At 41.9% G+C, this 25,606-nt stretch overlaps 1 protein-coding gene across 3 annotated transcripts in view; it reads left to right on the forward strand.

The window, feature by feature from the left end:
- The window catches only part of LOC105488274 (collagen type XXII alpha 1 chain), a 327,347-nt gene that overhangs the window by 266,251 nt on the left and 35,490 nt on the right, over positions 1-25,606 (forward strand). For all 3 annotated transcript variants that reach the window (XM_011752157.2, XM_011752158.2, XM_071067774.1), the window contains exons 45-50: positions 414-527; positions 3,341-3,394; positions 13,642-13,695; positions 15,553-15,606; positions 19,889-19,942; positions 23,995-24,048. In XM_011752157.2, coding sequence (XP_011750459.2) covers positions 414-527; positions 3,341-3,394; positions 13,642-13,695; positions 15,553-15,606; positions 19,889-19,942; positions 23,995-24,048 — 384 coding nt within the window. The remainder of the gene's footprint in view (positions 1-413; positions 528-3,340; positions 3,395-13,641; positions 13,696-15,552; positions 15,607-19,888; positions 19,943-23,994; positions 24,049-25,606) is intronic.

A 25,606-nucleotide genomic window follows, 5' to 3' on the forward strand; every position in this document is an offset into this window, starting at 1 on the left:
GCTTGGCCTCTAACATCAGGGACAGAGCATGCTATTTTTAGTAATACTAAATGTTTGTATTAAATTTGCTCTGTTAATGTTTTCAGATGCTCACAGATCATTTTACATGAATTTTTGACATCATTTCCTCAGGCTATCCTTCCAGAAGTCTGCGTGGAAGTAGGAGGAAATGGAGGAATATCCAGACATGTCAGTGCCGAAACCTAACTTTCAGTGAAGAAAGGGAAAATGCAAAGTTTAGACACAAAAGTATTTGGATCATGACTCAGTCCACCTATTTGCTTTTCTATCTTCTCTGGTATTTAAAAACAAAATCTCCATCTGGAGAGGCAGCAGCCGGGGCTACTTTGCTTTGCTTTGAAACTGTGTTTGCTAGTCATTCTCTGCTTGTCCCTCCCTCTCTCCCCTCTCAGGATGTGTGCAGTGACTGCCCTCCTGGCCCCCCAGGCCTCCCTGGTCTACCAGGTTTTAAGGGGGACAAAGGTCTCCCAGGAAAGCCAGGGAAAGAAGGCACAGAAGGGAAAAAGGTAAGGAGAAAAGGGGAAACTTGATTTTTATCATCACAATGAAAATATCATTCTGGAGATCTCATATTGCCCTAGCTGCCTCCAAAGGTGTTCAGGGTTTCAGGGGTTCAAGATTCAAGATAGATGAGGAATACGGAGTTGTGGGACACAGCTATGGAAATGGTAAGAACTGGGTATCTATGGGTCTTTGTTACTTTAAGAAGATGTTGATTGTGACTTTTCAGTACATGCTGACACCTGGAAACATATACTCATTCAGTTACATTCCTTGCCTCCCCATCTTTCTCCCTTCCTTTCTTTTATCATCCAACAACTTTGCCTATCTACTATGTAATAGGCACCAACATAAGCACTTCAGACTCATAGATCAATCAATGGATCCGTCCATTCATGCATGCATTCAATCCCTTGTCATTGCCTGTTTATGACACCCCATTACGTGTGTCTTATGCGTCAGTCAACATGTAGACAATGGGGAGGTTCAGAAGAAAAAGGCTGAGACTCTATTCTAAAGGAGTTCATGGTCTGTCCTGGGGCAAAACAGAAGTAGGGAGTTTCATGGGTGCCGGGGAAATAGAATTAAAAACAAAATCTCCTCCCAACCCAGAAAACTTCTTCACAAAGGTAGAAGAGAAAGAAAACCATTTTAATATTGAATTAAATTTAAACTTGAATATCACGTGCATTACAGACAATCTGTTAAGAGATGGTAAGGACAGGAAGAAATCTCACTCTTTTATATAGCTAAGCAGATAAAGTCCATTACAGACATTTTCTCAAGGTAAGCAATAATTAGTCCTCAAGTAGGAGGTCTTGACAGTGCTATTTGTCACATATGTTCATCTTAGATTCACCTGGTAATTCAGATGGCCCTCTGTCTTAGCTAATTGGCTTTATCTAAAGTGAAAATAAACTTCTTGCATGTTTATGTCCTGGGTCATCAAACTGGAAAGAAAAAAAAAAAAGTCTTCTTTGCCTTTTAAAAGGATTTACACACATTTCAAAGAGACAGATAAAGAACTGACAATGATCCGTTTTCTAAAGTAAATGCTTTAAGAAAAAGACTTAGGTGAGATTCTCTTTCTTTTCAAAAAAGAGAGAATTAAGCCTGTTATTTGTAGTTTGTATCTTACCCATACATGGTACAGGGAATACAAACACAAATGTGAAAGATGACCTTTATTCTGACTCTCTGAGACTTAAGCAGTGCTTTTTCCCTTTCCACCGATTCAGCTACGCAGGCTATTTGAGCATAGACCCCATGGGTGTGCCACAGTCCTCGAAATTTCTCCATACACTCCGGAACCCTGGAAGGGACAGAGGCCAATCCTAAAGCTAATTTGACTAAGAATAATTTCACCTAATTAAATTCTCCTGGTGATCAACTTATTAAAAACAGGCATTTATTTGATTTGCAGCATTTCTTGTATCATATTTTATCAGATAGTAAATAAACATGTTTGAATGTTCTTACATCCATGTCATGAGCCTTTTCCATTGCCTTAATTTTAAACAGCTCGGAAGATCATTTAGTTCATTAAGATAAATGGGTCTTTAGGAGTTTATTCCAGGAGTCTTGACCTCAAAGATTCTTGATATCAGTGCAGAGGCTGTCAGGGTGGCATTTCTGAATCACTTAGGGAAATGTTTAGATCAGTCTTTTCCAGACCTTTCTACCACAGTTGCTTTGCTGTATTCTGTGTGTTTACTGCAACTACTACACAGTGATTCTGATGTTCAGAACCACTCAATGCTCCATGACCCCTGGCAGGACCTGGCGGGGGGCCGAGAACCCCCACCCTCCCACCTGGGTGGTCCTTTCTCAGAGTCAAGCAGCTGACACTCCAGGTATTACAGAGCTTGAAGTGAAAATAACCATGAGAAAATGGCTATGAAAATAACTACAAAGAACGCGCAATATGCGCCAGTGTAATTATACATGTACATATATTTATAAAGCACAAACACACACACACAAATGAGATGCTACATAATTCAGACTCTATTTCTTAGTGCAGCACACTTTTTCTCTCTTCTCAACTATTTTAGTTGTCTATCACTACATTGCAGATTGCTCCAAAACTGAGTGGCTTAAAACAACAAATATTTATTATCTCAAATTTCTGGGGCAGAAATCCAGAAGTGGTTTCGCTGGGTTGTCCTGGCTCAGGTCTTCCATGAGGCAACCCTCAAGCCCTGAGCTTCTGTCATCTCAGGGTCCATCTGGTGGAAGATCCCCTTCCAACCAGGTTCACTCTTGTGGCTGTTGATGGAGACCTCAGTTCCTTACCACATGGGCCTCTCTGCAGAGCTGCTTGAGTGAGATCAAGACATGGAAACTGGTTTTCCCCAAAATGAGTAGTTGGATAGAAAAAGTGCAAGCTGGAGGGGGCGGGGCGGGGGTGTGGCAGGCCAGGGTGGGAGTGAGCCATCTTATACCCTAATCTTAATCTCAGCAAGTACACACCATCACTTCTGTCATGTCCTGTTGGCCGTATAGACCAACCGCGGAACAAATGGCAGGACGGCTGCTTCAGGTTGCAAATATGGGAGGCAGGGGCCATCGCGTCATCTTGGAGACACACCAACTAACCACATCAATGGTTAGTCACGCCATGGTTGCACAGCCACACTCAGTACTACCACTTGCCTATACCCTTTGCTCAGACAGGCTAGGGGCAGGGGTGGCTGCCAGGAAGTCCCAGTGGAAAATGAGTGAATGGAGGTGTGAGGGTGATGGCTTGGTGATGACCCTGGATGTGGGCCAGATACTCATTCTTGTTTCCGTTTTTTTCCTTGTGTCCCTGATATAGGGAGAGCCTGGACCTCCAGGCCTACCAGGGCCCCCAGGAATAGCTGGACCACAGGTCAGTGAGACTTCATAACCATCTGCATGGGTCTATTCTGCTCATCTCAATGGTTAATCTCAATGTAAGGAAGAGTGATGGCCAGCCAGTGTAAAGGAGTGGTTTTGAAAATCAGAAAACCCCTGTTCTGGGTCTAGCATGGCACTGACTATCCTATTGACCATGGGCAGGTGACTTCAACTTGTGGAATCTCAGTTGCTCATTTACAAACAACTGCGTGTTAGAAAGTATGAAATGCATGGAAGAATTGGACTGTGTGGGACCTGCTGGTTAAGACGTGAGTTTTTTGGTCAGACACCTCCACAGTAATGACAAAAATACAAATGGTGTCAGGGATTTGTTAAAATTGAGTGATATGATACATAAAAAGAACGTGGCACTGAGTTGAAAAATACTAGGAAAGTGCTTTTTGAATGCAAACGAGCACTGTTATTCTCATGTGAGTGATAAGGCATGTCTAAAAGCAGCTCTGTGGCTCTGTGGTTTCCCAAAGCCAGGGAGGCTGGCCTGAGAGAAAGGGGGGTATAATCTCAAACCTAGAATAGGCAGGGAAGCTCTCTGGCTGTCAAAACAAATGTGCTGGGGCTGGAGCTGTTTGAGCTGTTGGCGGTGATAGTATTTAATTCTAAGAAGAAAGCGCCTGAGTGCTGGTATGGGGACAGATAGATCCACACCCTCATTCCCTTCCCACTGTCATTGGTGCTCCCCAGAGTGTGTTCCCTTATCTCTCGTGGTCTCTGTGCTGCTGCAGACTAAACACCTTCCCCACCAACACTTGGGGCCAAATGTGTCCCCGTGTCTCTTCCTGAGGCCTGGCTGGACATAACATGCCTCATCTGATAGAAGAAGTGGCATAAAATTGTCACTAGGAGAGAAAGTTCAGAAGCCAGGCCTTGGGGTGAGAATTCCATCTCAGCTGTGTGACTTTGGGATAGTTTCTTAACCTCTCTGGCCTTTTGTTTCCTAAAGTTAACAAGGGACTATAAAAACTATGACCCTACAGGCTTATTACTGTGACAACTGCAGGCAAAATGCTCCCATCAGTGCCTGGTACTTTGTATCAACTGAAGAATGACAGAGTGTGGCTATTGTGATACCTCAGTTCTTGGTTGAAAATAATTTAAACAAGAGACACACAGCAAAGGAGATGCAGCATCGTGTAATTTATTGCAAAAGAAAAAGAATACTTTGAAAGTTAGGGGCAGAACAGACAGTACACCTGAGAGAGAGAGGATTCAGGGTGGGCTGCTCGTAAGGATGAGACAGCAAAGACCAGCACTAGGGAGACTCCCTTTATGGGAGCCTTACATGATTATTCATAAGGAGGTGGGAAGAGGCATTACTCATAAGCATGTTCTGAGTGGTCCTCTGGGTGCACATGTGCAGTAGCTGTACATACTTGTTCATATGTCACATGTCTCATTAGCATCTTAAATCTCCACCAAGGGGTATGTTTTTTACTATTATGAACAAAGGGTCAGTTTGAGGTTGGGCAAAATCTAACTGCACATGCTCTCTAGAGGGGAAAGTCCCTACTGAAGATAGCTTTGCATGGATGAGCTTAATTATAATGTGAATGCTGAGGCTTATTGTGTTGCTTGTCCTTACTGTCACTACGGACGGTTGCTGTATCCTGAGAACATGATTACTTCCTTGATTGCCTATCCTGTCTCAGGCCCACAGACTTGGAAAGGAGACCTTTATTTCTCACATAGGATTGCACTTGCAGGCTGTCCATCTCGCAGGCTGGGAAGCATAGCCTCCGGCAGAAACCAAGAGCAAGTGCCTCAAGGGCAGGGTAGAAGCAGCAGGATTTATGCTGAGCAGGCTGGTCAAATGCATGTATTTAAAAAGCTATAGGAGAAGTCATGAATCTTTATGGAAGGAGAAACATGTGCATGGGAAATTGAGTTTCATGCCTCATCATGGGTCATGTGTTCAAAAAATGGCAGCATTAGCATAATCCAAGGGTGGAGTTTTTAAAGTTTTGAAACCTCTGACATCAAAAGGTGAAGCAGAAGACGTGAAAGCTTTGACTACACATGCTCTGTGAGTTGGCCAAAACCAGTCCAGAGATGGTGGTCAGGCTGGGAACTCAGTTTTTAAGGATTTTCTGAGTCTCCTTGGCCAAGAGGGGGTCTGTACAGTTGGTTAGGGGGCCTAGGATTTTATTTTTATTTCTCAATTGTAAGTGCTCATTTGACATTAGCTTTTTTAGCCCTTGTGGTCACAGTGGTGGCAGCCCCATATTTAGGGTGAGGATTCGGGAATAAAATTGAAGAAGTCAGAAACCTCAGCAACCTAGATAAATAATACTTTAATGCATTATTATTATTATTATTTTTTGAGACAGAGTCTCACTCAGTTGCCCAGGCTGGAGTGCAGTGGTGCAATCTCAGCTCACTGCAAGCTCTGCCTCCCTGGTTCACGCCATTCTTCTGCCTCAGCCTCCCGAGTAGCTGGGATTACAGGCACTTGCCACTATGCCCGGTTAATTTTTTTTAATTTTTATTTTCTGTATTTTTAGTAGAGACGGGGTTTCACTGTTTTAGCCAGGATGGTCTCCATCTCCTGACCTCGTGATCTGCTCGCCTTGGCCTCCCAAAGTACTGGGATTACAGGTGTGAGCCGCCGCGCCTGGCCTGCCATATTTTATAAAATTTAAAAGTAATGCAATCATTTCATGAGGAACAAAATATCAAAATTTAAAATAAAGACATGACCCCACCCTCCACTTGAATGACCTACCTAACTCACTTCTGCCAAATACCAGCGGCGTCAGATACCTGTGTTTATTTACATTTTGCTATTTCAATCATCTTAAGTTATTTTAGATTGACTTTTTAAAATATTGCATAGGGGTCAGGCACAGTGGCTACCACCTGTAATCCCAGCACTTTGGGAGACTGAGGCAGATAGGTCACATGAGGCTGGGAGTTCAAGACCAGCCTGGCCAACATGGTGGAACCCCGTCTCTACGAAAAATACAAAAATTAGCTAGGGATGGTGGTGCACATCTGTAATCCCAGCTACTTGGCCAACATGGTGAAACCTCATTTCTACTAAGAACAGAAATTAGCCAGGTGTGGTAACACATACCTGTAATCCCAGCTACTCGGGAGGCTAAGGCATGAGAATCACTTGAACCCAGGAGACAGAGGTTGTAGTGAGTGAAGATCGTGCCACGGCACTCCAGTCTGGGTGACAGAGTGAGACCCTGTCTCAAGAAAAAAAAAATTGAAAAAATAATATATATAAAATAACATCCCTTTGCAATCTATCTGTCTATCTATCTGTCTGTCTGTCTGTCTATCTATCTATCTATCATCTATCATCTATCTATCTATCTATCTATCTATCTATCTATCTATCTATCTATATTGCATAGGGATATTATTTCTCTTGGCTTCTCAGCAAGAGGTATTCAGTACCCAAGGTAAGTGATTCACTTTCCTTACCATAGGCCCAGTCCTGGAAAAGGTTGTTGGCACTGTTGTCATGACTGTAAAAAAGCAAGCAAAAAACCCAACAATTCTGTGCTGTGACAACGACACCAGCTTTGTGGCATAACAGAATGGAAAACACCCAGGTCTCCCAGACGCTAGCTGGCAGGTTAAGACGTCTAGCTATCATGACCCGTGGACTGTGAAGATTTAGAGGGTTTTGACAGAGGCAAGACTCCTGCATCAGGAGTTATAGATATCAGATCTCAGTGCAGATAGAACAAGAGATTTCCCCGGGGCAGTGTTAGATTGAAAGGCATCAGGAAAGTGCAGCATCTTCAAATGTAGGAACTCCTTACTGGGCATGACCTTCTCTTTCTGGGATCGCCAGATGAGGCCAGGCTTCTCACCTTGTAATTTCAAATTTTACCTGAACCTTAAGTAATCTTTGCTGTCAACTTGCTGGCTGCTGGGCTTAGCCTCTGCTGAAGAGGAATTGCCTTTTTTTAAAAAGGTGGAGTCTTGCTCTGTTGCCCAGGCTGGAGTGCAGTGTTGCAATCTCAGCTCACTGAAACTTCCACCTCTCAGGTTCAAGTGATTCTGCTGTCTCAGCCCCCTGAGTAGCTGGGACTACAGGTGCATGCCACCACATCCAGCTAATTTTTGTGTTTTTAGTAGAGATGGGGTTTCACCATATTGGTCAGGCTGGTCTCAAACTCCTGACCTCTTGGTCTGCCCGCCTTGGCCTCCCAAAGTGCTGAAATTAGAGGTGTGGGCCACCACACCCGGCCAGAATTGTCTTTATTCAAAGAAGTAAAGCATATCAATTAAACAGATAAGGAGTTAGCTCCATGAAGTATGGACTGTTTTCTCCTTCAGCCCAACCCTGCATGCAGTGCTGATGTTTTTAGTAATGGCCCTGCTTTTGTTCCCTTGTAATTTGCTTCAATGGAGGGCTTGCTCCTTTAAATACCCTGAGAATAGAAAGCTTCCATCGAGAAAAAAAGAAAACAATTAGTGCTGCATCTGAAAGACAGGGGTTCTTCTTGCTCCATTTAGGAGTTGATGGTCACTCCAACCACAAGAAGTCCTTGGGGCATGTGGTCTAACCCTGCATGATGAGCCCCAGGCAGTTGCATTGGGCAGGGTGCTCAGTGTTCCAAGGAGCAGGTTAGTATCTCCTGCAATGGTCAGCATGATGCTAGGAGGCAGAGCTGTTGTTTCACTTTACAGATGAGGAAACTAAGGTTTAACAAGATTAAATGCCACAGCTACAAAACTAGCAGGTACTATAACTGGGGTTGACCCCTGCTAGTCCAACTTCAGTACCCCAAGTAGTTATTGTCCTGTCATACTCTTTAGTAATAGCTGATACCAGCACCAGCACCCAGGACAGCTCCTAGTGGGGTGCAATGCTTTAGTTTACACTATATCTGCTAATGCTCCTGTCAGCAATAGCTGCCCCTTATCACCACTTACTGTTGAGAAAATGCGTCACAGAAGGGTTAAATATGTCCTCCGTGGACTCAGTCTATTGTGGTCCTTGGCTTCAAAGCCAAGCCAACTTCTATGCTTGTCATTTACCCCACACCACTTTCCAGAAAATAGACGGAAGGACTGTTTCATTTCCTCTCTGTTCAACTTCATTTATCAAATAGTATCTCCACTAGACTTGGGGATGTGAAGATGAGTTTGTAAACTGAAAATGCAACCCTTGATGGAGTACTTACAATTATTGTCAGCATCCTTTCACAACCAAAGGCTCTGGGCGTTCATTGGTCTCATGCACTGCCAAGAGGGTTTGGTTCCTTTGCAACTGCGGCACAGCATCAGGGAAGCAGCTTCCCCAAGATTTATCTTACAGATTTGCAGCTGCTCTCTTCAGTGGCCAGCATGAGGAGGTTCATGCCACATGGTCAACTACAGAGCTCCATTCTAGTACTATGAACTTGCATAAAACACTAACTTTAAGATACAGGGTCTGGAGATTGTTGCTGCAGTTGTGATTATGATCTGTGTAAAGGAGAAAGAAGCAACAAGATGGTAACCACAGCAATGACCCTGGGAGCGTGTATTCTACAGAGTCAGACGTAAATGCCTTGTCTGGGTTGGAAATGATGACTATTCTGTCCCCTACAAAAAGCGTTTTTATTTCTTTCTCATCACATGTTACCAACCAGTAGTAGGACCTAAAGGGGGCCTGTCATGGACCCAGAGACACCCAATGAGCAAAAGTCCTCATTTGAAGGGTATGGATGACTCCAAGGAGGCAGAGATAATACCTGCTGCCATTGGCACTACCTGAAAAAGGCTTGGGATTCCCATCCTGCCCAGAAAATAACCCGGAGCCACTTACTCCATGTTCTTTCCCACAGCAGAAAATTCTTTCCATACATAACTGCCACAATTCTGAAAGATTCTCACCAAGCATCACCTTAACAGTTTCCTTTCAAGTCAGGAGGTATATAGAGAGGTCAGATATGGGCCATTCCTTCCACAGCCTGATTCTGTGACAGAGAAGAAAGACCCACAAGCTTGCAGCGAACACTTAGGAATGTATGATGGAGGCAGGAAGCCAAAAAGGGCCGTGGACACAGGCCTGGGATCTGGAAGCCAGTGGTCCCCAACCCGCTATGCCTCTTATTAGTTAAGTGAATTTTTCTTGCTAATTATAGGACTTGGGCATTTATTTATCTGAACCTTGGGTCCCTCATCAGTACCTTGTGTCCCTCATCTGAGAAAGAACTGTACAACCTGTCTCAGAATGAGAATGTGAGAACTGAAGAAGGGGAATTTACAAATCACAGCAGGTAGGAAGCATTTAATACATGTAACTGCAAGTGGTCCTTATAATACTTGCTTCATTTGAGTTAACAACAACCACAACAAATTGTCAGAAGAAGAGTAAACAACTGAAAGAAAACTAACACCATGGAACAAGGGGTAACCTGTGAAGGCCACCTGGAGGAGGTAGGATTTTAATTGTCACCTGGAGGAGGCAGGGTTTTAGTTGCCACCTGGAGGAGGCAGGGTTTTAGTTGCATTGGAGGGTTAGTCAGGAAGTTACCAGCTATCGATGGAGAAAGGTTTTCCAAGCAGGACAACAGCACATAAAAGTTTAGGAGAAGGGTTTGTTCTGAGAGTAGTAGAGAGTTACTAACCGGGGAAAGTTTAGTCCCTGCCCTCAACAGTTTGAAAACCTTTTGAGAAAATCGCCTGTTCAGTGTATTCATGAAGGACAGCACTCTTAGCGCAATTACTGGTATGAATGTACCTTCCAAATGATTGTTTTATCATGTGCTTAGCACATGATGGTGCTGGAAAAATGTAATTAAAAACAAAATCTTCTCCTAACTCAGAGAGGTTTTCCATGAAGGTAGAAGAGAAAGAAAACAATTTTATTATTGAATAGCATTAAACCAGAATGTGATTTGCATTACAGACAATATGCTAAGAGACTGCAAAGACAGAAAGAAATCTACTCTTTTAGATAGCCAAGCTGATACAGCTGCCTATCACATACATGTTCTCAAGATAAGCAATAACTAGTCCTTAAGTGAGAAGATTTAATGGTACCACATGTTCTTCCTAGATTCACCTGGTAATTGCGGTGGGTGTCTGTGTGTCTGTGTTAACTAATTGACCTTATTCAAAGCAAAGGTAAACTTCTCACATCTTCATGGCAGGAAATGGATTTGCAACTTGGAGCCGGTCATCTGCTGAAGTTGGGCTTCTACTGTTTGACAGGAACTAGGAGATAGATAGGAATGCTATCTTCTTTGTTGATTCTGTTTCAAAGAGATGGTTCCTAGGTCCTTGAGAAAGACATTCCCGGCTTCCTGGGTCACAAAGCTAGCAAAAGTCTCATTTAGCTTTTAAAAGTATTTACATACCTTTCAAAGAGACCCCCCACCACCAAAAAAAAAAAACCCAAAAAACTCACAATAACAAGTTTTCTAAAGTAAGTGTTTTCAGTAAACAGAGTGGGGCAAAGTTTCTTTCCTTATTTTCAACTGGAGGAATTAAGCCCTGGGAATGGCTCTTTAATAAACCTCTTCTGAAGAGGACTAAACTAACAAAATGATGAGCTGGTAATCTCCCTGGAATATGAATTCCCAGTGGACAGGGTTTTTATCTGTTTTGTTGACTGTTATATCTCCAGTGTATAGAAAGGTATCTGGCCCATGCTCAGCATAGTCACTCAGTCTTTCTGACTATAAATCCAGTGCACTTGACGTTTTGAAACTAGTTGGACAAGGCATCATGGTCTAGGAAAATAGCCAGAAAAGTAATACGGGCAGAGAAAGCCAGCTTGGATATTTGATCATCAGACAAATGGATCTGGATTAGATTCCAGACCTTGCTTTCTATAAGCTTTGTGAGCTCAGGTGAGTGACTGAACTGGGCTGGACTTCAGATTTATTATCTAACACTCTGATAATAAGCCCTACCTCATAGAGTAGACTTACTGGCTCAATAAGAGAATAAAGACGTATTAAATATTTTTGCATCAGTTCAGGATATAAACAAGGAAATATATGTAATGGGATATCATGTGGGAAGCCTTGGCAGAGTTCCTGGAAGAGTCGGGGCTCTGTAAATGTCAGCCCCCTTCTCTGGAAGGAAGTGAGTCAGGCTTGGGGGTGGGTGTGTTTGCTTTGATCCCTGACTACGTTGGAGTAGGAGACAGGGACAACTGTGGAGATCCTTGAGCTGCTGACATTTTCAATGTTGCTACATGAGTGTTGAAAGTATTCTAAACCCAGACTGAGGACTGGAATTTGAAAGGAAGCCATTTACTTTTAAGGTAATTGTCCTAAATGTTAAGGAAGCAGTGGGCTATTCTATGTCACTTCTTTTCGTTGAGTACAACATGGTCTGCAGACGGTGTGCTGCCTTTATTTAGATTTAGAAACAGTAAAAATAATTACATAGAAAAATGTCAGAAGAAATGCTCTTTCTCTCTGACTCCATTTTTTTCTCTTCTAAACAATGGTATTTAGCACTTCACAGATATGAGCTCGCCTAACCCTCCTAATATATCACAGGAAGAGAGGGGTGATTATTGTGTAGTCACTGTCATCAGTGGTCTGCTGAGGTGGTAGAACAGTCTGGATTGAAAGAGAGCTGGACTTGATGTTTCCATGAGAGAATTTGGGGGCACTGGACCCCTGGAAGGACCCTCCTAGATGGACCTGCCCCTCATCCTTTATTTACTAGATGAACAAACTGAGACCAGAGAGGGAACATTATATGTTTAAGAATGCAAAGATAAGGGGCGACAGGCATAGAACCACAGCTAAGATTGACCTGCTGCCACAAACCTGTTTACTACATAATACATTCTTTTAAAGGAATTGAAATGCTTTTGTTTAAAAACATTTTACAGAAACACACTCGTTAACAAAGGTAGAGCTAAGGTAGATAATAGTTAAAGGATTGGAACCTTTGGCTGTTACTTTCATGGGTGGTCTGTAAAAAGTATTTTTGGTAGGTTGTATATTTTGAGCATCTTGATGACCATGATGATGATGACAATGGCAATAATGATGACGATGAGGATGAGGATGATGGTGATGATGACCATAGTTGTGGTGTTGTTGATAATTATGATGTAGACAATGATGATGATGGTGAAGATGAGGATGATGATGATGATGGTGACAGTGATGATAATTGCTCTGGTCGTGCTAATGTTGATGGTGATCGTGATTATGATCGTGATTATGGTGATGATGGTTATGGAATAATAACAATGGTGATGGTGATGATGATGATCATGATGATCATCATGGTGATAATGACAAAGAGAGTGATGATAGCTAATGTTTATTGAGAGCTAACACACAACCTGTTATAAGTCTAAGCACTTTGTCTATTGTAGGTCATTTAACTCTCACAGCAACCCCATGACAAAGATTATTTTATGATTCTCGAAGCAGACAGAGAGTTTAATTGTCTTGTCCAATGACACACAGTTAGCAAGTGGCAAAATAATAAAGATAATAATTATACCTAAGATTTATTGAGCTCTTACTGTGTTCTGGGCTCTATGCTGTTTCCCATTTATTATTTTATTCTCTAACATTTCATGAGGTAGGCATCATTATTTTCTTGTTCTTGCAGGTTACAAAACAAACAAACAACTTGAGCAATTTTAGTGAAGTGGCTCCTCAAAGTCTCACAGCTAGTAAGGGAGGGAGCAAGAAACTTATGTGTAGATAAATTCTTCCAAAGCTTCCTGTGTGGTGCTGCTGCTCCTCCTGCCACCATCTAAACTTCTGCTTCTCCCTCACCCTCATACCTATTCTGCAAGGCCTGCAGACCCTGGTTTTTTTCTGCCTCTTTTCCTGCCACACCTGGAACACCACTTGTTTTTTAACCGACCCTTTTCTCTATAGCCTGGACCACTAGCCTATCCCACACTACACCCACAGCTAGAACCTAGGACAACTACTCATCCTTTTAATGGTTTCCAGTGCCTACAATTAAATCTAACATCAGATGTTGACATGCAAAGCTCTCAAAGAAATGAACCCTGCCTGCCTCCCCAGCCCCATTTCCTGCTGCCCCCTCTCCAACCCCGTACTTCAAATCCCAGTGAAGCCATTTTATCACACATCCTCAACAAGGCCCTGTTTCTATCTATCTGCTGCCACCGTGTCTGAGCTACCACAAGAACTTGATAAGAGGTTTTTGCGGAATGAATGAATGAATGAATGAATGAATGGATGCATGAAAATGCTTTTTGTTTCTCTGTTAAAGTTTCCAGTGACATCTTTCCTTTCTGTTTTTCCTTTCAAGGGAAGTCAAGGAGAACGTGGTACAGATGGTGAGGTTGGACAGAAAGGTGATCAGGTAAAAATTCACTTTATAAGGAACCATTCACCCTGAGAAGGAGCACTGTTTCTCCGAGGTGGCTTCCATTGTATAATGTCATTCCTTGTCTCTTCTTTGCCTGTAGCAGGATTTTTAAAAATCTAATTTTTATGGTTTTCATCTTGGTATCTCTGGTTCACTGTAAGTGCCCTCTTTCCCTTCTCTCTCCCAGAGAAGACTGCCTGCCCGCCCTTCCTCCCTCCTTTCCTTCCTTCCTTCCTTCCTTCCTTCCTTCCTTCCTTCCTTCCTTCCTTCCCCTTTCCTTTCCTTTCCCCTTTTCTTTCTTTTCCTTTCTTTTCCTTTCCCCTTTCCTTTCTTTTCCTTTCCGTTCCGTTCCGTTCCTTTCCTTTCCTTTCCTTTCCTTTCCTTTCCTTTCCTTTCCTTTCCTTTCCTTTCCTTTCCTTTCCCCTTTCCTTTCCTTTTGTTTCTTCCTTCCTTTTCTTTCCTTTTCCTTTTTCATTTCTTTCTTTTTGTACTATTTTACCTTTACTGTTTTTTTTTTTTTTTCCACTGAAATGGTCATTCATTACAAAATACCCCCTTCTTCCCTCCCATCATCTCAAGTTACTGTTATCTTGCTCTCTTGGTGCTAGCTGAAATGCTTCACAGACACTCCATGCTCTGGTCAGTGCATATCCAGGCCTGCTGGACCACTGCTCCTAACGTGCTATAGGATGGTACCAATGAGGGCTCGCTGCTCTCTCTGTGGATCTGAGCATGTCCTCCCTATCGTCCTCTATCCAGTGCAACCAGCTGATTTCTGCCCAGTACAATTCTACCAGCTTTGCTGCTGTCATCCTTTTCCCTGTTCTCTTTTCTCTCCTCTCCCAACTGCCCTCCCCTTTACTTCTCCCTCTCTTCTGTATCTCACAGCCAGTGCTCATTGTCAGCCAATTCCATGCCAGGTACTGCACCTGGCTCTGAGATCTGGAATGACTCGCGGACAGACTGCTGACCTCACTGGGCTTGCAGTTCAGTGAGGGCATGAGGGACATGAATGAGTAACCCACAGGCAGTGAGATGAGAGCTGTGCTCAAAGTCTGAATGAGCTCCTCGGCTAAAGTCTCTTCTATATTTGGAAAAACAAAATGTGTTTGGATTATTCTTATAAGAATGACTTATTAAATGCAATGTACTCTACATTGAATGGTGTAGCCTGTGGTTTCAGTGGTAAGGCTTGGAGGTGGAGGGCAGAGAAATCATTTCTTTCTTGGTGGTTTGTTTGGTTTCATAACATTGTTGTACAAGACTAAGTGTTAGATTCCGAGCTTTGTTCTATAACTTTTTCAGCTTATTCTATAATATGCAATAGACTTCTCTACACATGGAGAAACAAATCTCTTGCTTAAAATAACTGTAATATTGCCGGGATATGAAGGCTGTAATTCAGTTAACCTAACCATTTCCATTGTGTACATTGTGTTTGTGTGCATTTATTTGTGTTTTATGTTTTTATTATGAAACACTTCAAGCATATGTAAATAATAAAGACTGTAATAAAATGAACCTTTATGTACCCTGCACTTAACCACAACCACTTTCAATTATTATGACCCCTCCTGTTTTCATTTCTATCCTCAACCATTTCTCCACACCCCCTGCCCACACCTTATTTTGAAGCAAATCCACTTTCAGGATATATTTGTTTTTATAAATGTTGTCAGGTACTATTGAGATACATAAAAAGAAGTCCCTTTTATTGTCAGTGTCTTTAATCAAAATTGTTTGTAGGGTTGGAAGGTGGATTCTGGATTGTTTCCTGAAATTTGATATTTGCACAAAGTAAAAAGTATTTTTTAGAGTCACTTTAAAGAATTGCATCTTTTATTTTCCTAGGGTCATCCTGGAGTTCCAGGTTTCATGGGGCCCCCAGGGAACCCTGGGCCACCAGTAAGTAATCATTTTTAATCCCCTCCTCTTTTGGCCTTGACATTTGAATGCATATCTGTACTCACCAGGCATGATATGACACTGAACATGTCTCTCATTTTAAGGGATGGGCCAATACCCAAAAGGTGACAGAGATGACCCAAAAATGCAAGTCCCATAGGCGTGTGGGGGAAAGTGCAGAGGGTCTGGAGTAGGCTTGAGGGACCATGTAATTAGAGTGATGTCGGGATTGGGGGACATTGGCAAAACGACAGATTTGCTTCTTCTTTTTTCAAATTGAGCTTGGGTGGGTAGGAAGCCAGTATTTCAAGGTTATCATGTCAAGCAAAGAAGGTAGAAAATGAGAAATCGTAAGCAGCTTTCCCCATGTTATAGGGAAACTGTCTTGTTATTATCTCAATGATCTCTACTGGTCCTCCTGAGCAGATGTTCTCTCTGCTCTTACAGTAGCTGTAGCGTAGACATTGACTGGTGCCCTTCTCAGCATTTCCCTCTCCCTTCAGTGTAGGCTGCCCATAGATTAGTCATGTTCCTCCTCTGATCAGAGTCCACTGCTGTTGCAGCCCACATATCCATCACGGGTAGCCATGGCAACAGGTACTGGAAATTAGTGTTCCTGCCAAGCCCAGGATCAGTCCCCTGGGATTTCCCATGGGTTCCGCACGAGACCGTTGTCCCAGACCTTGCAAGGAGAGGATTTCTGGAATGACTGAAAGACCACTGAAAAGGAATCCCCTTCAAATAGGAAATACCCTGTTCAAAAGTATAGTGAGAAGAGGTTCAGTTAGGAGTATAAATTTAAAATATATGAAATTAAGCTTGCTTTGTCTTCTTTTTAAACAACTCGACTTCTAGTTGTAACTGTGTGTTAATTAGGAGAATAAATTACGTTGTTTTAAGTGTATATTTTCAATAAAATCAGATGAAAACATGACATGGTATCTTTCACTTCATGTTGACTTTTAGAGCAAACTCACAAAAAGGTAAATTATCTACAAAAGCACTATTCGGTTTCCCAGAAAGCCTACTTTAAGTCTTTAATATTCAACACATTTTCCTCCCATGTGCCTTTGATGTTAATATTATTTTTAATTTATCAGCCTCACATCTTACCTGGCCCAACTCTGCCATGTGCACATTTGTGAAGAATATTGTAGGGAATTTATCAGTTTGCTATCATTTAACTTCACAAAATTCTACAATTCTTTCAAGGTTTATAATTTCACTTAGTAATTTCTTTGCACTGTATTTGCATATTATTGGATTTTGTAGCATTTGACAATCAGCAAAAAGAGAAACTGATAATGATGTTGATACAATTGGTAGTCGGGAGAGGTGTTAGTGTTAAGCAAAGAGGGGCATTTGAGAGGCAACTAATTTTACTTAAAAATAGTTTATTCATGAATAATTTTATATTATGATGACATTAGCTTCCTTAATGACATTGTACACCTTAACAGCTGCGGATCTCAGCAAATGAATAAAGGATTACAGCCTCATGCCCACTCCACCCTGGTAGTTCCAAACCCTATAACATGTTCCCAGTGAAACCAAAATCCTGATCTCTTCTCACTGGAAGCTGCAGTAAGTTAGAACTCTACGACTACTGTAGGAAATGACTCCTGGCTTATTATTCTCATGCTAGATGATGTATTGGAGGCCCAGAAACAATCATAATCAGAAGCCAGCTTGTCTGTCTCCAGCTGATTAATGCTTTCAGTTCACTTGGCAGATGTTTATTGAGCTTCTATTTTGTGTTGTGCCTTGTACTGTTAATAGACTGTGGGAATGGATGCTGAGGCAGCTGCCTGTTTAGGTTCAGCAGCCAGTCATGCAGAAGCAACTCCACAGCAGAAAATTAGCCTTTCTGGTCATGGAGGCATTGTTTTAGTTCTACTCTTTGTTGTTGCTTGTTTTCAAGTGCTTATTAATTGTCAGGCCCTGTTGGAAATACACAGGGATATGGGTAGCGAGCTGACAAAGCTCTTTCTTTTGGTGTTTATTTTCTGGTGCTCAATCAGCATCCTTATTCCAGATAAAACCCTTACCCCATCCCCATATGCAGGAGGAAGTTTTGTTCCAACTTGGCAAGATTCCAGACTCTAGGCTGCCAGAAGGTTTTTATCAAAGTTATGTAGAAAAATTTAGATTTGTTATATTAGCTTTGGACTAGATATTTAATTAAAGCATGAACCTTAGGCTACTTGTTAAAATATTATCACTATCCCTTTTTTTCATGAACATTTACTGGGTCCCTACCTAGTAGAAGCGATAGAGACACATCCAACTGCATCCTGCCCTAGAAGTTTGTCATACATAGAAAATAAGACAGATCTTCTACAGCTATCTCAAATTTCCTGGAGGTCTAAGACCATGATGTAGTCATTTTTGTGTCTCTAACATTTGGCTTGTACCTAGTACAATTTAGGCACTCGATAAAAGTATGCAACGATTAAATACAGGCTACTGGAAAGACATCATTAGAGTACTGTGGGAACTTGCTTGTTTATGCTTTTATATTTAGTTAATATATGCAGGATTCCTTGTCTTGGGGTGGACAATAGGCACTTCTATTCATGGAAGTTCCCTATTGGACAGCCCTTAGCATTTCTCTGGTGCTAACTCCTTATGTATCATGAATTCCATTTTCTCAGCAACCCACATAAAATAGGCGCTGTTCTTTTCCTTCATTTTACAAAGGAACTGAAGCACAGAGGGGTCAGGTAACTTTCCTAAGCTTCTCCACAGCTGTTCAGTGGAGAAATGGGATATCAGCTCAGGAACTCTGACTGTAAGAGGCTACACTCTGACTGATACCCTCTCTTCTAAGCCTAGCACCTTGTAAGCATTGCCTCATTACTCCTCCCCTTCCTAATGGCATGTGCAGTTTCCAGCCTTTCACTGTTAAGGAAACTAAAGCTTAGAGATGTTACATGACTCAACCAAAGCTAGTAAGAGGCATAGATGTGAATTTGTCTAAAGAACTGCTGCCTTTATAACCCGGTTAGTTCGACTTCTAATTCATTCATTTATTCAAGAATATTGAATATTTACTATATCCCGGGTACTGTTTTAGTTCCAGTGAGAAGGAAATAAAATGGAAGTTCTTGACCTCATGAAGTAGGAGGTGTGTGGAAGGAGATAGACAATAAATAAATAAGAAATAAATAAACACTAGCATGTCAGATGTTTGCAGGTGCTATGGAGGAAGGTAGACAGACAAGGACAGGGATGATGAAGGGTAAGTCTTTCAATTTGGGGTCTGGTAGGCAGAAAACCTTTCACTGAGAAGCTGATATCTAAGCTAAGACCTGCAGGATGGGAGGGTATGAGGCCTGTGCATATGTGGGGGACTAGAATATAGGGGGAAAAACAGCATATGCAAGAGCCCCTGGCAAAAGTGTGCCTGGAGCTCACTTTGAGCTCCTTGCTCAGCTGCATAGAAGTCTTCTTCCATTCATCCATCTGTGCATCTCTTCACCCTTGAGTTGACACAGCAATTGCCTTCCTAATCTCCTGGAAGATAAATCTAGTTGTCCATGTATTGCTTTTTGTCCTGAAATGTTACTGGATACTAGCTGAAAATGCCCATCCTGAAGTGATTTCCTTTACTGTTTTCAAAGGGGTGACTGCCTGGCTAATGCATTGGCCCTTCCTAAAATGTGGATGCTGTTCTCCCAACATCTTGTATTCCCAGAGAATAGCTCAGCCTGATGAAGAGGCAGAAGCATGTTTGAAATATTTATGGTACAGGAAGCTAGGAAAGGGCACAGAATGTAAGATCTGCATGTTGCCATATTAGGCTGTTTTTACATTGCTACAAGGAAATACCTGAGGTTGAATCATTTATAAAGAAAAGAGATTTATTGACTCAGTTCTGTAGATTGTACGAACATGGTATCAGCATCTGGCTGACTTCTGATGAGACCACAGGGAACTTCCCATCATAGAGGAAGGCCAGGTGTGTCACATGGCAAGAGCAGGAGCAAGAGAGTAAGGGTGGGGAAGTCCTAGACTTTTAAACAACCAGATCTTGCATGAACTGAGTGGGAGCTCACTTGTCACCAAGGGGATTGTGCTAAAGCATTCGTGAGAGATCTGTCCCCATGATTCAATCACCTCCCACCAGGACCCACCTACAATGTTGGGAACCACATTTAAACGTGAGATTTGAAGGGGACAAATAACCAACCGTATCATTTGCTTTGTATTTAAAGCAGAGGGTGCTAATGACCTCTGTCCAGATGCACAAGAAACTAGCTTTCTGCCTTGTCTTTTTTAGGGGGCAGATGGAATTGCAGGAGCTGCTGGACCACCAGGAATCCAAGGGTCACCTGTAAGTTCCTCAAGGAATGGGATCTGTTTTTAGTCTATCTTTAGCCTTTCTGGAACCTCAAGTGTCTACCAATCCTGCTCTGGTCCTGTGTTACTCCTGTGGCTCACATATTTTTGAGGTTCTTTTCACTTCAAGTCTTGCAGTGAAACTGCAGGAGGGTTTGCTTTCTGTTGGACACCTGGTTACTTTGCTACTAAAGTAAAGGTTTGGTTGAAATGATATGAAAATCTGTGATTCCAGAATTCAGTTTACAACCGTCATTGCAAATAGGTCCTAGATTTAGGCCCCATATCTCAACTTCTTGTCAGTGTGGTTTCTATTTTGAGCAGGTGCAGGGAAATGGAAAAGCTCAGCACTAACTCACTTAGGACTATGGTGTGCACCAGGGGAATATCAGGCAAGAGGCAGCTATTGTTATCCCAACTGTTCAAAAGAGGAGAGTGGAATTAAAAAGAAGTCACTAGTCAAGGACCCCGAACCATAACTAGTGGAGTTGGCATTTGAACCCAAGGCTTTGATCTCAAAATCCAGATTTCATTTCGTGAAGTTGCCAGAACCATTCTTGGTTTCAATGCCATAAAAGGTGAACCACAGTTTAGTAGGTATTATGTTATTAGCCAATACATGCATGGCATGTAAATGAATATACGGTACATAAATATTCCTTACCTCATCTGACAGCTCCTCCCACTTCAGCCCTGTAAGTTAGAAAGGCCATGAATCATTATCACCGTTTTATAAATAAGGAAAGTGGGAATTGGAGAAGTGAAATGTCCAGTTCGGGGTCACGCAGTGAGGGAACGTCAGAGCCAGTCACAATTCCTAGGCCACAGGAATCTCACCATCATATTCCAAGGCCAGCTAGCAAGCAGGCCATCCCTACCCTGGTATCTCTGGAGTTCTGTGCGAAGGGCATGTGCAAAGGACATTATTACTTAATAAGACTTCCTCCATGTCAAAGGAGGAGGTCAGAGTCCCATGGGGTTATGTCACTTGGTCAGAGTCATACAGGAAATTAGTGTCCAAGCTGGGAGTTGAGTCAATTTGAGATTTCTCGGTTCAGTGCTCCTTCTGCTATTCCACATTGACCCACCGTGTGGGTGGTCCAGGCAGCCAGAGGGATGCTGAGTCTGAAAAATCACAGCCACCTGGTTCTGTTTAGGATGCTCATCTGGTCAATCCTCTTGAAGCCACCCATCTAGAAGTCCCAGGATGAATAAAATATAAAATATGCTGGGCTGGGCACAGTGGCTCACGCCTGTAATCACAGCTCTTTGGGAGACCGAGGTGGACAGATCACGAGGTCAGGAGATTGAGACCATCCTGGCTAACACAATGAAACCCTGTCTCTACTAAAAATACAAAAAATTAGCTGGGCGTGGTAACACATTCCTGTAGTCCCAGCTACTCGGGATGGTGAGGCAGGAGAATCACTTGAACCCAGAAGGCGGAAGTTGCAGTAAGCCGAGATTGCACTACGGCACTCCAGCCTGGGCAACAGAGTGAGACTCTGTCTAAAAAAAAAAAAAAAAAGGGGATCTCTGGTATAAAACTATGACATTCTTAGAAATGAAACTGTACTAAATAAGATTTTGATTCTGTCATGGGACTGCTCCTCAAGCTATGGCAGCACTTGAAGCTGTCCGTGGTGCTGAAACTTTACCATAACCGTCAAACCAGAATATAGTGTAAGTTTTCTTTGCCCAGTGAGCATTGGTAGTTTCAAAATAGAAGTAATTTTTTTTTCTTTTTCTTTTAGACAGAGTCTCACTCTTGTTGCCCAGGCTGGAGTGCAGTGGCATGATCTCGGCTCACTGCAACCTCTGTCTCCTTGGTTCAAGCGATTTCCGACTATTTTTTGTATTTTTAGTAGAGACGGGGTTTCACCCTGTGGGCCAGGCTGATCTTGAACTCCTGACCTCAAGTGATCCTCCTGCCTTGGCCTCCCAAAGTGCTAGGATTACAGGCAGGAGCCATGGCGCCCAGACAATAGAAGTAATTTTTAAAAGTCAAATGGGGGCAAAATTATAATAAAAAGATACATACAAACCTTAGTTCTGTTGTATTTCGAATTAAAAGACAAACTGTTTGGCAGACTTTTTGACACAAAATAAAGGCCTTTGCTTTGATTTTTGGTAATGAATGGAGTCCCTTGTCATCAGTCACGTAAAAAGAATATCCACTGATCACTTTTTGTTATTTTTTGAAAAGCGGTTTGAAAATATAGCAACATATGTGTAACAATATGAATGTGGAGTTCTAGATTGTTAGAATTTTTTTCCTAATCTTTTGTAGGTCTCTTATCTTATAGCTGTATCGATTTAGATGGTGAGTGGTGAATGACTCACTTTTGGCCAGTGTCTTCAAAACTCTGCGTTAACTTCCATAAAAAGTGTATTCTTTTTTCCACCTAAATTTTACTGGATTGTTTAATCAACAATTAAATTGTATGACTTTCATAGCAAATAACTGATGCAAACAGGCTTAGGAACAAGCACACTGACCCCTTGCAAGCCTTCAACTCCTCCGGTAGGAACAGTCAAGCAAGGGTGTACTGCAGGCAAGGGTGTACTGCAGTGTTGTGACCAGGCATGGGTGTTTGGAGAGGATGGGGAAGCTGGTTTATAATGGGGGCTGGTCAAGTGGAGGTTGGTTAGGAGTCTACCATGCTTTAATTTTCAGCTTCTCTGCCAATGGAACTGGTTTCTAAATAAATAAAAGTCTAGTGATGGCAAGAAGACTGAACAGGGAGTCAGAGGTGGAGTTCTTTCCTGGATCTGCCACATTCTTATTATGGGACCATGCCTTCCTCACCTGAGTTTAAAGAGAATGGTCTAACATAGTACTTGGCAAACTTTTTCCATAAAGAACCAATTAGCAAACACTTAATGGAAAATCAGCCTCTGACAACATGCAAACCAGTGGGTGTGACTGTGTTCTGATAAAACTTCATTTAACAAATCTGGTAATGGGCTGGAGTTTGCTGACTCCAGTTCTAGATCACTGGTGTTTCCACACTAGGGAATTTGAAAAATAAGCATCCAGGAAGGAACCCAGGAAACTCCATTATCAATAATTAAAAATCTCTAATAATAGCTCTATCTTTGTCGCAGGTTGACCAAAAATATCCACTTAATTTTCTTATGTGTTTGTAGGTGTTGTGATGTGGAGAGGGGTGAATATTTTATTTTTTCCTGGTTGTTATTATGCATTGGCCTAAACCTTAAGAATACCTCATTTTGTTGGCATGTGAATTAGAATGTAAAACCTGGCATCCGTGTCTTATCTCCCAGTAAACACTAGTAGGAGATTAGAAAGTTGTCAGCTCTAAATACTCACGATAAAGACACGGGGTGATATGATAATACTCACCATGATAGGAATTAGGGCACTGATTAGATAATACTGATTTATAAGCTCTGATTGATACTTATGTAAGTCTTTGATGAATGAAATGGGAAATAAAATATTAATTAATGAAATTTGGTACAACAGTTTTTCAAATACAAGAAAAGAGACAGTAAAGCAATTATTGGTAAAACATGTAAGAGCCTCTGGAAAAAATGATGAAAATAATGAACTATCCACTATGCATGCCACCGGTCTTCTCCCCACTTGTGTACAGTTCTGTACGCACAACACCTCAAGGTCCTGAGGTATATGCTATATGGGTAGAGAATGTGAACTTCAGGAAGTCTGGGGACAAATACAGAGTTGGATCTGGACTCAGGTCTTGTGGATACTAAAACCCCAATAGCTTCTTCCCACGGGCATTCCAATATTCAGTTTTCCCTAAGCCTATGTATTAATAATATGGCCAGAATGAGTCCTAGTGTGTGTACCAAGAGGGGTGACTATGCTCAGTCCCAGGGAACCTGAGTGCCTTGGGGGAAACACAGCTCAGAAAGCCATGAGGCTGATACAGAAGCACCCCTTGTTTCTTACCACTCACTCCCCAAACCCATGAATGCAGTTCCGTGTGAAGTCAGTCATTTATTTCCAAAAAAAACAGCAAAGGTTTTCATGGTGTTTTTATGTCTTGGATCTTTTAGGGGAAAGAAGGCCCTCCTGGCCCCCAAGGCCCATCTGGATTGCCAGGAATCCCAGTAAGTGGCTTTTATAAAAGCAAACAAACAAACAAACAAAACCTAGTTTCTTTTTATAAAAACAAGGAAACAAAAATATATTCTGCTGTCAAAACAAGGCCTGGCCACTAGTGGAATTTTGAATGTTGTAGAAAACTAGAAATAAAATAATCACTAACTTGTTTATCAGTCAAATCCAACTAAAATTTGGGTAGAATCAGTCTTAATCTTGTGCTTCTTTTAGGCATTTATTAGTTGTTTCTTATTTAAATAGTAATTTTTCTCTCTATCTCTACATATATATGTATGTGTACATATATATGTTTATATTGTTAAAACAAAACACACACACACATATATATGTAAAACTGTGATAATTGACTATTTGTGATAATGTAAACATTTTCCATTTCCCAGACTAGTGTTAAATGTTCATGAACTTTACATGTGATATATACAATGGATATACCATAATATATATGATCATTTCTCAGTTGCCTCATAAACTTCACAATTATTTTAAAAAGCAACTACAATGGACAATTTTGTATGCATAGCATTTTAAAAATTTCTTTATGATGATCCTCCAAAATATGATTGGCTTGCCGTAGTAGAGAAACATCTAAGGTTCTTGATACATACTGCAAAATTGCTTTCCAAAGTGAACTTTTCAATTTAATATCCTTCTCATTAGAGTCGAGCTGTTCAAGGCATTTGTAATAAATTCCTCCACAAAGGCCACGCACTGCCTTCTGCACTGAGAGTAAATTCTTTTGTGGCTCTTTGTCTGGCCTCTGCCTGCTGCTGTAGCACTTACTGTCTACAGTCCCCCCAACCCCACTCTCCACTGTGCCTTGTTTTGTTCCAGCCGCACTGGATTTTTTTTTTTTTTTGGTTCCTGGAATGCGCGGAATTCTCTCCTGCCACACTCTACACCCCTTCCCAGGCTACTGGGTGCCTCTTCCCTTCTTTCACTAGTAGGTGCCTTTGATCTTCCCCATCTGGTCTCAGCTATCACTTCCTTCCCTGCTCCCTGACAGGCTAGGAGAGGTTCTCTCTTCCTTTTCTTCTGAGTGCTTATCTCATCTGGTGATCGCATTTCTATTGATGTAATGGATTGATTAGTTCTCCCATTATTCATTGGTTTGGTTGAATCACTCATTCAACAAACACCTCTGTTTGTTAGATCTGAGGACATAACATTGAAGCATGTGTGGTAATTAATCACGGGGTCATATTCTGTGCTGTAGGTTCTGCATGAGCTGGAACTACATCTGCTTTTGTTTAGCTTTGAGTCCCCACACATAATGAGCACACAGCAAATATTGACGAAAGGAACGTGTGTATGAATGAATCGCTTCTTAGAGCTCTTTCTCCTACAGTATCTGATATGTACTGCCATTGATCAAGAAGGCATTTCCGGGGCATCACTGACAGTCCTGTCTGTAACTCTGCAACCTGGAGGTTAAGTAACTTGTCCAGGGCACACAGATCTGAAGTGACATGCCGGGATGTTGGTATGAACTGCAGCTCTGGAGACTAGGATGCCTTAGCAGCTAGGAAATATATATTGATTTAA

This window comes from Macaca nemestrina, chromosome 8, assembly GCF_043159975.1.
Source record: "Macaca nemestrina isolate mMacNem1 chromosome 8, mMacNem.hap1, whole genome shotgun sequence".
Lineage (NCBI taxonomy): Eukaryota > Metazoa > Chordata > Mammalia > Primates > Cercopithecidae > Macaca > Macaca nemestrina.